General features: G+C 41.9%; 1 protein-coding gene across 2 annotated transcripts; it reads right to left on the bottom strand.

The window, feature by feature from the left end:
- Nucleotides 1-915: 915 nt before the first annotated feature.
- LOC124148972 (rhomboid-related protein 2-like) lies at nt 916-13,639 on the bottom strand. 2 transcript variants are annotated; one of them, XM_048389130.1, is made up of 10 exons: nt 13,376-13,639; nt 12,000-12,596; nt 11,760-11,839; nt 11,100-11,249; nt 7,723-7,877; nt 6,909-7,021; nt 5,619-5,719; nt 5,017-5,128; nt 4,038-4,133; nt 916-3,022 (listed from the first exon to the last, which is right to left on the bottom strand). In XM_048389130.1, the coding sequence occupies exons 3-10, from the start codon at nt 11,814-11,816 to the stop codon at nt 2,865-2,867; spliced, it is 942 nt and encodes a 313-aa protein (XP_048245087.1). In that variant the 5' UTR covers nt 11,817-11,839; nt 12,000-12,596; nt 13,376-13,639; the 3' UTR covers nt 916-2,864. The 2 variants fall into 2 exon arrangements, with proteins under 2 accessions (XP_048245087.1, XP_046376235.2); XM_046520279.2 differs by having other exon boundaries at nt 11,760-12,596.
- Between the last annotated feature and the right edge of the window lie 1,371 nt (nt 13,640-15,010).

The raw sequence follows: 15,010 nt of genomic DNA, 5'->3' as shown, positions 1-15,010 counted from the left end.
AACAAACAATGGATGCGCCCAAATAATCCACGACAATAAAACGATCTTTGCAGTATATATATAATGTATGTTATTTTATTCCGATACGTTTAATATAATATTATTTAAGCTTTAACAAGTGCTGTATACATGTATGTAGTTCGTCTCTTGGACACCGTGTGCTAAAGCTTGTTCCCCCCTCGCGGCTATACCGTGTTTATACTACTCGTTCAAAAGCTGTAGTCTTATGGTAAATAGTATTACATTCTCCATACACCCACAACACATTATAGAAACAGAGGGGCCTGGTGGCCAAATGATCACACTCGGGCCCACTACGCTTAATCCGCTGCCTTGTTTTCGGAGTATGAGCTTTTACCTTCTGGTCGACGACCATGACAAAAATGAAAAACAAACAGAACCTATCAATTATTCGTACCAGTCAGTATTCGTTTACTTAAAGCTCCGGGTCAGAATAGGTCTTCAGCAACCCATGCTTGCCAAAAGGCGACTATGCTTGTGGTAAGAGGCAACTAACGGGATCGGGTGGACTGCGACCAGAACTGTAATCGTGTCATATTTCTCCACTTTGTCAGTTCTGAGTCGAAGTCGACCAATTTGATCTCCAAAGACGGTTTCCCTCTGAAAACTAAAGCTTGCAAACACCAGTTTGGGTGTTTGAACGTTGCAACAGTTTTATAAACCTATTCATTGGAATCTCTATTAAGTAAGAGAGTTCTTTCTATAGGCATTAAAACCTACTGTGAGGTTTTACTTTCAAAGTAAAACCTATTAAGAGGTTTTACTTTCAAAGTAAAACCTATTAAGAGGTTTTACTTTCAAAGTAAAACCTATTATGAGGTTTTATTTTCGTTCGGGAGGTTTTACTTTGAATGTAAAACCCCAAATCCCAAATCCCACTGAAAAAATGACAAGTAGCAATTCAAAATTTTAATTCAATTAAAATTGAATGTCATGTGTACAGTTCCGCGTGGACATTTAAAAACGACATCACTTCAGAGTCTCTGGTGAAAGGACAGCGAGGTTTCAAAACGTGCTTTTAAACAAGTGCTTATCAATGCTGCACAATTTGCACGTGCAGTAACTGCTAGCCGTTACGTCACAACTACCTCTATGTAACAGTTGGATTGTTTAAAGTCGAAAATCTCGTAAAGCAAAAAACACCTTTAAAATTTGCGAATTTTCGTTTTGAAAAGTTTAAAAGATGTGGAATATTGCAACACAAACATTTAGAAACCGAAGATTTCACTTTCATTTAAAAGTAAGTATTTTAGTTGTGTTTTGTTATTGACACATCCACGTGCTCTTGAACGCCTTGCAAGTCAGCGAATTTCACGTGAAAGTTATGATATCACGTCTTCAAGGAAGCGCCTCATTTATAGATGCTCGTTATAACATTTAATCAATTTAGACGGTTTATAAGTATGGAAAAACACTTCACCCCCTTCGCCCCCTTGGTTTTCCCCCTCCCCAGGGCATGCTCTGTCTACCAAAACCTCGTAAGCGTGTTTTCTCCAATACTTCAAACACGGATATGAAGTTGTCGGGCTGGGCCATTCCCAAGTCGCCTTTAGGTTTGTCACTGAATGGAATCAAATTGGTACCTGCATGACACGATTTTTATTCTGATCATCAAGAAGAGAACGATGATTCTTATCAAATGAATTATTGTATTCCACAAAAACACAATATGTTTGTCATATTGATTTAAATTCAGGTAACTATTTTTTATTTGTATATTGGTAATAATTGTATTGACGCGTATTGAAAAAACTTCAATATCATCGAACGAATTAATTACTTATAAGAAGTGTGCAATCCCAACTATCTATTTAACTACCAGGCGTGCATTCAAAACAAAATATGTTAAGCATCATAAAAAAAATCTATTTTCTACAAAGCAAACAACATCAAAATAGTATCAATATTTATACCAATTCAGCATGTAACTAAATTCGATTTGTGTTGCCCAACTGGATCAAATTCGATGGGTTTTTTGTCCCAGAAAATGTTTAAAAAATGTATCATTCCTCACACTGTTGGAAGAAAAAGAAATTGAATAGAAAATGTTTAAAAAAATATAAAATAATTGAAATATCAAATGGTCAGCCCCTTCGGGCTCAGCAGCAGAGGGATTGAGTCAAATTCTTCATCAACCACGTGGAGTTACACAGCTGACTTCAATTTCAATTTCACAGCTGAACCGACAGAAATACTATTCATAAAGGTCCACCAAAAAGTGGGAATACTTAAACTATGCCACGCAATATCACATTGGCATTTAACACGATAATGTTTAATATGCTGAAGATCTATTCTACCCCGGATCTCCAACCCATGCTTGCCGTAAAAGGCGACTATGCTTGTCGTAAGAGGCGACTAACGGGATCGGGTGGTCAGGCTCGCTGACTTGGTTGATGTATGTCATCGTATTCCAGTTGCGTGTATCGTTGCTCGTGGATCACTGGATGTTCTGGTCTATACTCGATTATTTACAGACAGTCGTCATTTTGCCGGAATATTGCTGAGTGCGGCGGTAAACAACAAACAAACAAACAAACCTGGTCATGTGATATAGTGACATGAACATGACGAAAAGATGACATGTTTATGACGAAGTCATTTACATCACGCCGACAGATGGCTTGTAATGACGAAAATGTGAATACTCATTTCAGTAAACCGTCGAGGTAGCCACATCAGACTAAACTGTTTAACGAATAACGCCCAGTCCCCTAGTAACTATCATAAAACAACATTTTAAGAATGAACATTAATGTACACGAAGATCATAAGGGTGCCATATTAATTAGCAGAAGTACAGAAATGACGAAAGCGGATATTTCATATCAGTCGAAACCGATTCAACTCCAGTCTGTCGGTGGGTAGCCTTTGTATAACCCGTTAAACAGAACAGCGGCAGTGACGAAGAGCAAGAACACCACCGCCGTGATGATGCCAAGAGTTGTCTCCCATGGAAGCTTAACCATGTTCTTCAGCAGTGGGACGCCCAAGAGGACACCTGCGATAAACAGCGTTCATGAGCAACAGAAGCTCTCTCATCTGAAGCTTATTTTCAAAACAGGCATATTAGGCTTTTCATCGTAAGCAGAAAATAATAATCCCGTCAGCAGTCATAGATGCCTTGGGGAGATAACTTTCCGTTAAAAATTCTGTTAACCTTGACTAATATCAAAACAGGATTTGATAAGTAAAACTTTTACGCCACCATGGCTTGCTGAAGATCAATTCTATCTCGTATCTTCACAGGTTAAGGAGTGAGTTTGACTTTACGCCGCTTTTAGCAATATTCCAGCAATATCACGGCGGGGGACACCAGAAATGGTCTTCACACATTGTACCCATGTCGGGAATCGAACCAGGGTCTTCGGCGTGACGAGCGAACGCTTTAACCGCTACCCGACCGCCCCCACATAGGTTAAGGGATGCATGAGTACATTTTAAAAGTAAAACACCAGATACATTGTTTAAAACCGAACAGTAAAAAATTGGTTGAAGAGAACTATCATGTTGGATCGAAAATGTTCTTGTTTCGAATATTGATATTATTTCAAAATCCTATTTTCGGAAACTTCCCCAAATGAATACTGACATTACGGTTTAGGCTACAGCAAGTGTGATGTACACTGATTGTAGATAACCCGTTGTACTAGGCATCTACAGCTAAGAGACTGAGTTATTGAGTCAATATTGAGTCTGATTGATATTATCATTTATGTCCCCGGTCATACACGTAATAATAAGTGGCGGGGATAGCCTAGTTGTTAAAGCGTTCGCTCGTCTCGCCGAAAACCAAGGTTTAATTCCCGACATGGGTACAATGTGTGAAGCCCAGTTCTGGTGTCCACCGCCGAGATATTGCTGGAATATTGCTAAACGCGGCGTAAAACCATACTCACTCACTCACTCATGTAATAATCAGCCACTGGTTTGACTTCTCGCCAGGCTCCAGTCTCGATGGGTGTGATAAAGCAGACACATTGGCGAACATGCCCTGTGACAGTTGTGTACTATACCTGCTAGGATACCACCGATGTGAGCCCCCACTGCGATCCTCCAGTCTTCTGGGGAAGCTACGTGTTTGTAGATGGCACGACCGAGTTCATGTAAGACTGGAACAGAGACGATATTGTGATTGCACATTACTTCTAACAATAACCATGCTGTTCCATTTGCTAAAACTATCTCGTTTTATACAAACGAATTTATTTACCAAATTTACCTATCGATTCTTAAATCTCGCGGGAACTTCATAATTTGATGTTTGCTACGTAAACCAATGGTCTTAAAGGCCGCGTTGATAAAGCTGCTTCGATGCACAATCCGGCGTAAACTAACATTCAGTATTCGAGTGTTGATATATTTGACGTAAAAAAATACAAGGGTGAGATTCTATTTATCATCCAAAATGATTCTTCCAACTTTTTGATTGTAAACAGTAAGATCCGGTACAGCTAATTATTTGATTGTGACGTCATGGAAACCGATGACGTTAAAATAGTCTGCAAAACATTGTAATGCAATTATATCGAAGTGATATCTGCTAGGTGACATCGCTTGATCTCACCCACATAATGTCTCCTGTCTGGTGGAAGCGAGTTTGGGATGATATATACTCACCGCCAAAAGAAACGCGATACATGGAAACAATAAGAAAAGTATGTACATTAAGAAGAGATGTTTCCAATGTGTACCACTTAATGACAAAACTAACAATCGGTCAAGTGTAACCAGTGTCTTATTCTTATCATAATATACTGCACGTGAATTCCGAGCTATGCACGGTATTCCTGCACGAGACAAATGGTGCATCTCGAGTCGGATCTATGACGTCACATGTGATGCGTTCATGAGCATCGGTTCACCGACATACCAGTATGTTCGCTTGTGCGTCGAACCAACCTAATATCTCTTGAATATGAGAAGTCTTCATGTAGCAACCAACATTTATGGTATTCTATTGGTGGTGAGTATATACACACTCATGACACCTACCCAATGGCAAGACAACGACGAGTCGTAACGGAGCGGTGGGCAGGGTGCGGTCAAAGTCACTCGGCAGACATTTGCTCTTGCACTCGCACTTCACGCGCATCTGTTTCCAATTCTGAAATAGTTACATTGTAAACACTTCATTAACAGAGTGAAAAGACCGTTAACGAGAGAGTACCGCTATTAACGTCTCTATCGAAATGTTATTTTCAATATGGCTGCCTCGCCTAAACACTACATCTACTTTTACGGGCACATGTAATATGACATGAGATCATAGCAGGACAAACACAATATTACTAAAAAATATATGTTGTTGCACACAAACCATCCTTACAGAATTTCAAATTCTCTAAAGCTACAAAATTGCCCTTTTCAATATGGCTGCTGTGGTGGCCATGTTTAATCTGAACAGAGTTTATAAGGACAATATTGCCTGAACCAGCTATGCAAAGTTTCAGGAAGACTTCGCGTTTTAAAGGAGAGATAGATGGACAAACAGGTGGAAACACAGGAGTGCCAAGACTAAAGTGGACGCGAATCCAGCTAGATGAGCTCTTGCGATATGACCACACACGTGACAAATTATGTTCTCTCTGACTCACCGTGATAACGACAGCAAGATGAGCGCCCACAAGGGCAAAGGCTCCAGCACTCGCTCCTACCAGGGCCATGTTATGCTCTATCATCGAGTGGAGTAGGGAGCCTGCAGACCAGATAGGAGCCTCGCAGAAGTCAGTAATACATGCGGGTAATAAAACATTAACAATGTCATTGTTTATGACGTTACTATGCCCATTCTTCTTCTATGTTGAGATACTTCCCATTATGATACTTGTATACTAAGTAAGGGAGCGAATGTTGTTTAATGCCGCACACAATATTCCAGCGTTGTCAAGGCAAACCAGTGACTAAACCATGAGCAGCGACCCACGTCATCCCGGCACGATGACACTCAATCAACCAGGTCACTGAGCCTGACCGTCCATCCTCTTTGGTCGGCTCTTATGATTCAATCATGAAGTACTGTGGTTCTTCCCCGGAATCCCAACAGGGAGACAGACATGGGGTACTGGGGACCTATTCTTCTCGGAATCTCAACATAAAAACATTTGTAGGTCATTTACTGGTCTATCCAGAGCCCCGGAACGACAATGTAACAGGTGATTCTAACCCAGGACCCTTTTAGTGAGTGAGTTTGGTTTTACGCCGGTTTTAAAAATATTCCAGCAATATCACGCCGGGGGACACCAGAAATGGTAGACCCTTTTAGACGATAATAACTATACTGAAAGCAATGATAAAGGAAATATACGCGAGAACATGTAAAGCAGAGGTGGTAAGTGCCTTGTCACGTGGGTCGAATGAAAATCTGCAGCTCTGAACATGAACCGGTGTTTGTCCTGGGTAAGGGAGGATTTCTCCAGGGCAATACTCAGGTATGCTCTATGTTACAGTGTGTGAGTGAGTTGGGTTTAACGCCGCTTTTAACATGATTACAGTTATATCACGGCGTGTCAGCTTAATGTGGGAGGAAAGCCCGAAGTGATCTGGTCTCGGACGTTTACCACTTCGGTGAAACCCACGAGCACGGGTATGGTGCTGACAAACCGTGAAACATGATCGGGTCGAACCGGGATTCGAACCCACAATCATAGGTTTCTGGCGTGCCCAAGGGACGCACAACGAATCGCGGCGCCTTAGACGACTGGGCCACCCGTGTTCCCCTCTATGTTCCAGAAACGCCAGGTCCCTTTGCTTGTCGCAAGAGACAACTAATGAGGATTGGGTGGTCACAATGGGTATCACGGCGGCGTGGGTTGTCGTCCATGCCGCCGGCCGCTGTGACACAGATGGACTCTCCCTCCCGAGTGGGGCGTGGCCCAAGGCCCTACCTGCAATGATGCCACACAGGTAGACTATCATAACTCGCCACCACTTGTGAATCATCTCCAGAGACACGCCCACGAACAGCTGAAGAAGCATGTTGCCTATCAAGTGTTCCCATCTGGAATAATAATAATAATGATAATAATAATAATTACTACAACAACAACAACAACAACAACAACAATAATGAATTACTTATAAAGAGTGTCACACATTTTCATATTTTTGAAATAACAGCTTCCAATTGACGAAATGCTTAGAACTTAAATGTGACATGCTCTTTGAGATTTGCCATGCGTCCATGACGTTTAAGTTCCTATACAAGCCAGGCACATAACACTGATGTATAAACATCTTCCGTGTAATATAGAACTTTTTGATGGACTGGAAGCAAATATATAACGAATCCTAGAAGGGACATTGTCGCGCTGTCGCATTGTCGGCCTTACAAAAACAAGCAAAAAAAATGTCAAAATTAACCAAAGCGCGACAATACGACAACGTGACGTGTTGGTCATTTGTCGCATTGTCGTATTGTCGCATTGACGCATTGTCGTTTGAATACTCTTATTTATTTTACCTTAAAACACCAAAACATATTTGACCCTGAAAAATGTCGCGTGGTCGCCCCATCAAAAATGTGTAAAGAAAGCGTTGTCGCATTGTCGCGCTTTGGTGATTTTTACACTTTTTGCTTGTTTTTGTAGGGGCGACAACGCTACAATGTCCCATCTAGGATTCCATACATATAAGTGTTGGTGGTCAAAGCCGACCATACGTTCAATGGCAATAAACTGAGGCTACAACCGTCTGACGTACCCCTGATGGATAAACATGTAGGTGAGGTATCTCCAGGCTTCGTAGCGCCGTGTTGGCCGGTACACCAGGGGGCTGTCCCGGGGGTACCCGGTAGTAGCGGTAACCGGCGTCGAGGTGCCGGCAAGCTCAACGGCATACACGGCGAATATCACTATCTGTGGAAAGGAATAAAAACATCACGAAGAATTCCAAATTGATTTGATACATTTCTTCACCCAAAAAGGTGACTATGCTTGTCGTAAGAGGCGACTAACGGGATCGGGTGGTCACGCTCGCTGACTTGAAGTGATGCATGTAATCGATCCCAATTCTAGATGGTCGGAGAATACCTTGCAATACTCAACCAGATAAACTGTCATTTACAAAATGAATTCAATCCAAATACTGCAGGATAGGAAACACCAATGCATGCGTGGATGCATCAAGTGCCCGTCAAACATTATACATGCATACACAACAATGTGTGTCGGTGAACGCACACCAGAAGCCCTAGTGACTATGGTTATGAGAAGAATAAAGACGTCTCACCTGGACTATAGCTATGAGAAGAAAAAAGACGTCTTACCTGGACTATTGTTAATACAGGAATAAAGACGTCTCACCTGGACTATGGTTAAAACAGGAATAAAGACGTCTCACCTGGACTATGGTTAAAACAGGAATAAAGACGTCTCACCTGGACTATTGTTATGAGAAGAAAAAAGACGTCTTACCTGGACTATTGTTAATACAGGAATAAAGACGTCTCACCTGGACTATTGTTATGAGAAGAAAAAAGACGTCTTACCTGGACTATTGTTATGCCAGGAATAAAGACGTCTCACCTGGACTATGGTTAATACAGGAATAAAGACGTCTCACCTGGACTATGGTTAAAACAGGAATAAAGACGTCTCACCTGGACTATTGTTATGAGAAGAAAAAAGACGTCTTACCTGGACTATTGTTAATACAGGAATAAAGACGTCTCACCTGGACTATGGTTAATACAGGAATAAAGACGTCTCACCTGGACTATTGTTATGAGAAGAAAAAAGACGTCTCACCTGGACTATGGTTAATACAGGAATAAAGACGTCTCACCTGGACTATGGTTAATACAGGAATAAAGACGTCTCACCTGGACTATAGTTATGACAGGAATAAAGACGTCTCACCTGGACTATGGTTAATACAGGAATAAAGACGTCTCACCTGGACTATGGTTAATACAGGAATAAAGACGTCTCACCTGGACTATGGTTAAAACAGGAATAAAGACGTCTCACCTGGACTATTGTTATGAGAAGAAAAAAGACGTCTTACCTGGACTATTGTTAATACAGGAATAAAGACGTCTCACCTGGACTATGGTTAATACAGGAATAAAGACGTCTCACCTGGACTATTGTTATGAGAAGAATAAAGACGTCTCACCTGGACTATTGTTAATACAGGAATAAAGACGTCTCACCTGGACTATGGTTAATACAGGAATAAAGACGTATCACCTGGACTATGGATATGAGAAGAATAAAGACGTCTCATCTGGACTATTGTTAATACAGGAATAAAGACGTCTCACCTGGACTATGGTTATGAGAAGAATAAAGACGTCTCACCTGGACTATTGTTATGACAGGAATAAAGACGTCTCACCTGGACTATTGTTAATACAGGAATAAAGACGTATCACCTGGACTATGGTTAATACAGGAATAAAGACGTCTTACCTGGACTATGGTTATGAGAAGAATAAAGACGTCTCATCTGGACTATGGTTATGGCAGGAATAAAGACGTCTCACCTGGACTATTGTTAATACAGGAATAAAGACGTCTTACCTGGACTATTGTTAATACAGGAATAAAGACGTCTTACCTGGACTATTGTTATGCCAGGAATAAAGACGTCTCACCTGGACTATTGTTATGGCAGGAATAAAGACGTCTCACCTGGACTATTGTTAATACAGGAATAAAGACGTCTCACCTGGACTATTGTTAATACAGGAATAAAGACGTCTTACCTGGACTATTGTTAATACAGGAATAAAGACGTCTCACCTGGACTATTGTTATGAGAAGAATAAAGACGTCTCACCTGGACTATTGTTATGAGAAGAATAAAGACGTCTCACCTGGACTATTGTTAATACAGGAATAAAGACGTCTTACCTGGACTATTGTAAATACAGGAATAAAGACGTCTCACCTGGACTATTGTTAATACAGGAATAAAGACGTCTTACCTGGACTATTGTTAATACAGGAATAAAGACGTCTCACCTGGACTATTGTTATGAGAAGAATAAAGACGTCTCACCTGGACTATTGTTATGAGAAGAATAAAGACGTCTTACCTGGACTATGGTTATGGCAGGAATAAAGACGTCTCACCTGGACTATTGTTAATACAGGAATAAAGACGTCTCACCTGGACTATTGTTATGAGAAGAATAAAGACGTCTCACCTGGACTATTGTTATGAGAAGAATAAAGACGTCTCACCTGGACTATTGTTATGAGAAGAATAAAGACGTCTCACCTGGACTATTGTTATGAGAAGAATAAAGACGTCTTACCTGGACTATGGTTATGGCAGGAATAAAGACGTCTCACCTGGACTATTGTTAATACAGGAATAAAGACGTCTCACCTGGACTATTGTTATGAGAAGAATAAAGACGTCTCACCTGGACTATTGTTATGAGAAGAATAAAGACGTCTTACCTGGACTATGGTTATGGCAGGAATAAAGACGTCTCACCTGGACTATTGTTAATACAGGAATAAAGACGTCTCACCTGGACTATTGTTATGAGAAGAATAAAGACGTCTCACCTGGACTATTGTTATGAGAAGAATAAAGACGTCTCACCTGGACTATTGTTATGAGAAGAATAAAGACGTCTCACCTGGACTATGGTTATGGCAGGAATAAAGACGTCTCACCTGGACTATTGTTAATACAGGAATAAAGACGTCTCACCTGGACTATTGTTAATACAGGAATAAAGACGTCTTACCTGGACTATTGTTAATACAGGAATAAAGACGTCTCACCTGGACTATTGTTATGAGAAGAATAAAGACGTCTCACCTGGACTATTGTTATGAGAAGAATAAAGACGTCTCACCTGGACTATTGTTATGCCAGGAATAAAGACGTCTCACCTGGACTATTGTTATGGCAGGAATAAAGACGTCTCACCTGGACTATGGTTATGGCAGGAATAAAGACGTCTCACCTGGACTATTGTTATGCCAGGAATAAAGACGTCTCACCTGGACTATTGTTATGCCAGGAATAAAGACGTCTCACCTGGACTATGGTTATGGCAGGAATAAAGACGTCTCACCTGGACTATGGTTATGGCAGGAATAAAGACGTCTCACCTGGACTACGGTTATGGCAGGAATAAAGATGGCCGGGGGGTAGCAGTTGCAATGTTTCAGGTAGTCCGTCCTCCTCACCCCGAGACAGATGTGGGTCACACATGGCGTCAACATACATTTCTTGCACGGGTGCAGGTCTTTGTTGCTCCCCTTAAACATGCATTTTTAACAGTAATGTTAGCCGACCCATGTTTATATTGTTTGAAGGGATGGGGACGGCTGTTATATGTGTAACTATGACAAAGAAGTGTTCCCTAAAATGAAGTTCTTTTATTTGTCTTCAGGCTTAACAATATCAAATAAATCTTTCACTGGACATGTTTGTTTTACAATGTATGTTTCGGAAAGGAAATTTAATGAAATATAGGATTTTCAATGAAGGTGAGGTTGGTGAGGTGAGATGAAATGGAGTTTAACGTCGCGTCCAGGATTACTGCACTTATATAGCTACGTGCATGCACGTGTGTGTGTGTGTGTGTGTGTGTGTGTGTGTGTGTGTGTGTGTGTGTGTGTGTGTGTGTGTGTCTGCTTGTATTAGTCCGGACTAATGCCTTACCGTGTGGGAGTTATGGACTAATGACTAATTAAGGGGGAGTGTCGCTTTCCACACCTGCATATGGCCATTACATTAAAGTACCATGTATCGGGTTGTGTACGTACGTCACCATTCTCAGCATCCCCGGCATCCTTGCATTTACATCCGCATCCACCACACATGGCGACGTCGCTCCCTACTGTCCAAACTGTGCTCTGTTGCCTTCAATTGGCTTTAACTTTGCTCTGTGGCTCTTCAATTGGCCTTCGCTGTGCTCTGTTGTCTTTAATTGGACTTAACTGTGCTCTTTTGCCTTCAATTGGCCTTAACTGTGCCCTGTTGTCTTCAATTGGCCTTAGCTGTGCTCTGTTGTCTTCAATTGGCCCAACTGTGCTCTGTTGCCTTCAATTGGCCTTAACTTTGCTCTGTGGCTCTTCAATTGGACTTCGCTGTGCTCTGCTGCTCTTCAATTGGCCTCAGCTGTCGTCAGTTGTTTAGTTGTCCTCCGTTGTGTTCATTTGTCCTCATCTGTAATCACTTGTCTTTAACTGCCCTTAACAGACCTCGATTGCCCTCAGCTGTCTTTAGCTGTTCTAAGTCGTCCTTAGAGGTCTTTAACAGTTGACAGTTGTCCTGAACTGAACTCAATTGTCCTGAATTGTCTTCAACAGCTCTCAATTGTCATCGGCTGTGTCCAACAGTTTTCAGTTGTCCTCAGCTTAAGTGTTATATCCTAAGACATGGTGCCCCTGTACTAGTGGGGATGCAACTAGCGAGGACGTATGAGGCCTGGAACATACCCCGCCTGTTCACAGCGCTGCAGTACAAGGGATAACAACACATGACTCACAACTGCAGGGGTAGCAAGGATAGTTCTCTTTGTGTGGCTGTTTACGTCGCGCTCTGTTGCAGTGAATATCAACTAGAGGTGCATGTCACTGCGTCTGTTTGCGTCACCTAATCTGAAAATTTGTGTAGATTATTCACATTTTCATCCGATGGTATTGCTGCAGATGCTTTGATGTGCCCAGTGTTCTTCTTATAGCTAGCTTTAACAGTAAACTCAACAAATCCTGTTTTACAATATCAAATCGGTTTTGTGGTTTCTGTTATGGGACAAATGTAACATATGTGCCGTGTAACGCATGGTTGATCTATATATAACGTTCAGTATTCAGCTATGCTAGACATGTTTAATAGTTTGTATATGCAATCGATACTGTAGGTACATCTACATGGAGAGAGAGAGAGAGAGAGAGAGAGAAAGAGAGAGAGAGAGAGAGAGAGAGTAGGTCTTCAGCAACCCATACTTGCCGTAAAAGGCGACTCTGCTTGTCGAAAGAGGCGACTAACGGGAACGGGTGGTCAGGCTCGATGACTCCGTTGGTGCATGTCATCAATCCCAAATGCGTGGATCGGTGCCCATGGTGTCAATCACTGGATTGTCAGGTCCAGACTCAATTATTTACAGACCGCCGTCATATAGTGCGGCGTTAAACAACAAACCAACCAACCAAGCCTGTTTCGGCAAGCACGAGAGAGAACAAAAAAGTAGGAGTCTTCATTCCAATGTAAACAAATGCTTTAACAGATGATGCCGATTTAAAAAGAGTGACCCTTTTATTTAAACCGAAGTTACCACACGTCAATATTACATTCAAATAAACCTAAACTAGCAGGATGAACATTAACGTACATCTCACCCCAAATATCAATATCTCCCTTCAGGGAAAAGACATACCGCTCGCGTTGTGTAATGAGGTCGTGGTGGTGACCATGCAGTCCACGACGCCACGGCCCAGTTTCCCTCCGTTCATATTCACCTGCACAGAGAGGCCGCCGGCGGTATGTCAGGTCGAACACATCAAAACACGGTAGTACTTCGAATAATGTCAATCGACTTCCAATGTCCCTGGATCAATGCCGGCACATGCACCTGTGCTGTTCATTGAGTGCAGGGTGTGGTAGAATAAAGGTGTGATGCAAGTGTGTATGCAGATTCACCTCGACTTTGAGGCAGTGTATAGGAAATGAATGTTTACATAGAGGGGGAGTATTTATTCTCCATCCCCTCATCTTAGATCACGTGACAACACGTGACACAGTAGCCGGGCGATAAACTAGCGTCTGATTATATTACATCTTTATTACATGGTATACTATGCTTTATTTGTTTGTTTGTTTGTTTCACGCCGCGCTCAGAAATACTCAAGCTATGTGACGGCGGTCTGTAAATAATCCAGTCTGGGCCAGATGATCCAGTGACTGATGTCATGAGCAACTGGGATACAATGACATGCATCAACCAAGTCAGCGAGCCTGACCACCCGATCCCGTTAGTCGACTCTTACGACAAGCATAGTCACCTTTTACGACAAGCATGGGTTGCTGAAGACCTATTCTACCCCGGATCTTCACGGGTCTACTTGACTGTTGATTTAACTTGAACGTCAAGGTCAAGGTTATTCACTAGTTTACACACTGACAGAGAAGAATAAACTTTCACGTTTCATGTTTGAACATCTATGCAAGTGCAAGTTTTGTTGTAAGACTTGGATATGAGGTAAGGTGAAAATGGGGTTTAACGTCGAGTTAAAGATTATTGCACTTACATAGCGACGGTGTGTGTGCGTGCATGCTTGTACTAGTCCGGACTAATGCCGATTTTATAGTGCTAACCTACTGAGATACCATGTCGCAGTTTAACTTGAATACAAGTGATGCAGGTCCAAATGACCTGCATCACAATGAACCAAATCACATGAACCTGTCCAGCCGATCAATCTTAGTCCACTCTTACAATAAGCAAGGGTACTGGGTTCAAGTCTCCCCCACGAATCCCCGGAATATACATGGAATTTCACATCGGTTGAAAAAAGACGTCTGAATATCTCAACTATCCAGTTGTAAGAGAGGAGATTGAGGCGTGAAGGTTGCGCAAAATAAAACTGCTGTGCATATTTGAAATGGATAAAATTAAAAACTCGGTGAGGTCCGTAAGGAGATAATTAAAGTACGTCGCCTGGGTATCAGAATCAGGAGCTTACAGTCAATGTTTGTTACTGGTGAGGTTGCAATGGAACGCTATAATTGAAGATACAGTTTGTGATGCTTTCATAGCAAATCCCTTTGGGGTACCCTCAGTAAATCCCTTTGGGGTACCCTCAGTAAATCCCTGTAGGGCACCCTCAGTAAATCCCTTTGGGGTACCCTCAGTAAATCCCTTTGGGGTACCCTCAGTAAATCCCTTGGGGGCACCCTCAGTAAATCCCTTTGGGGTACCCTCAGTAAATCCCTGTGGGGCACCCTCAGTAAATCCCTTTGGGGCACCCTCAGTAAATCCCTATGGGGTTCCCTCAGTAAATCCCTATGGGGT

The sequence above is a fragment of the Haliotis rufescens genome, unplaced genomic scaffold (assembly GCF_023055435.1).
Source record: "Haliotis rufescens isolate VD_foot unplaced genomic scaffold, xgHalRufe1.0.p SCAF_8, whole genome shotgun sequence".
NCBI classification, from domain to species: Eukaryota; Metazoa; Mollusca; class Gastropoda; order Lepetellida; family Haliotidae; genus Haliotis; species Haliotis rufescens.
Note: the sequence above shows the minus strand (reverse complement) of the source record. Positions and strands in the feature narration are given on the sequence as shown.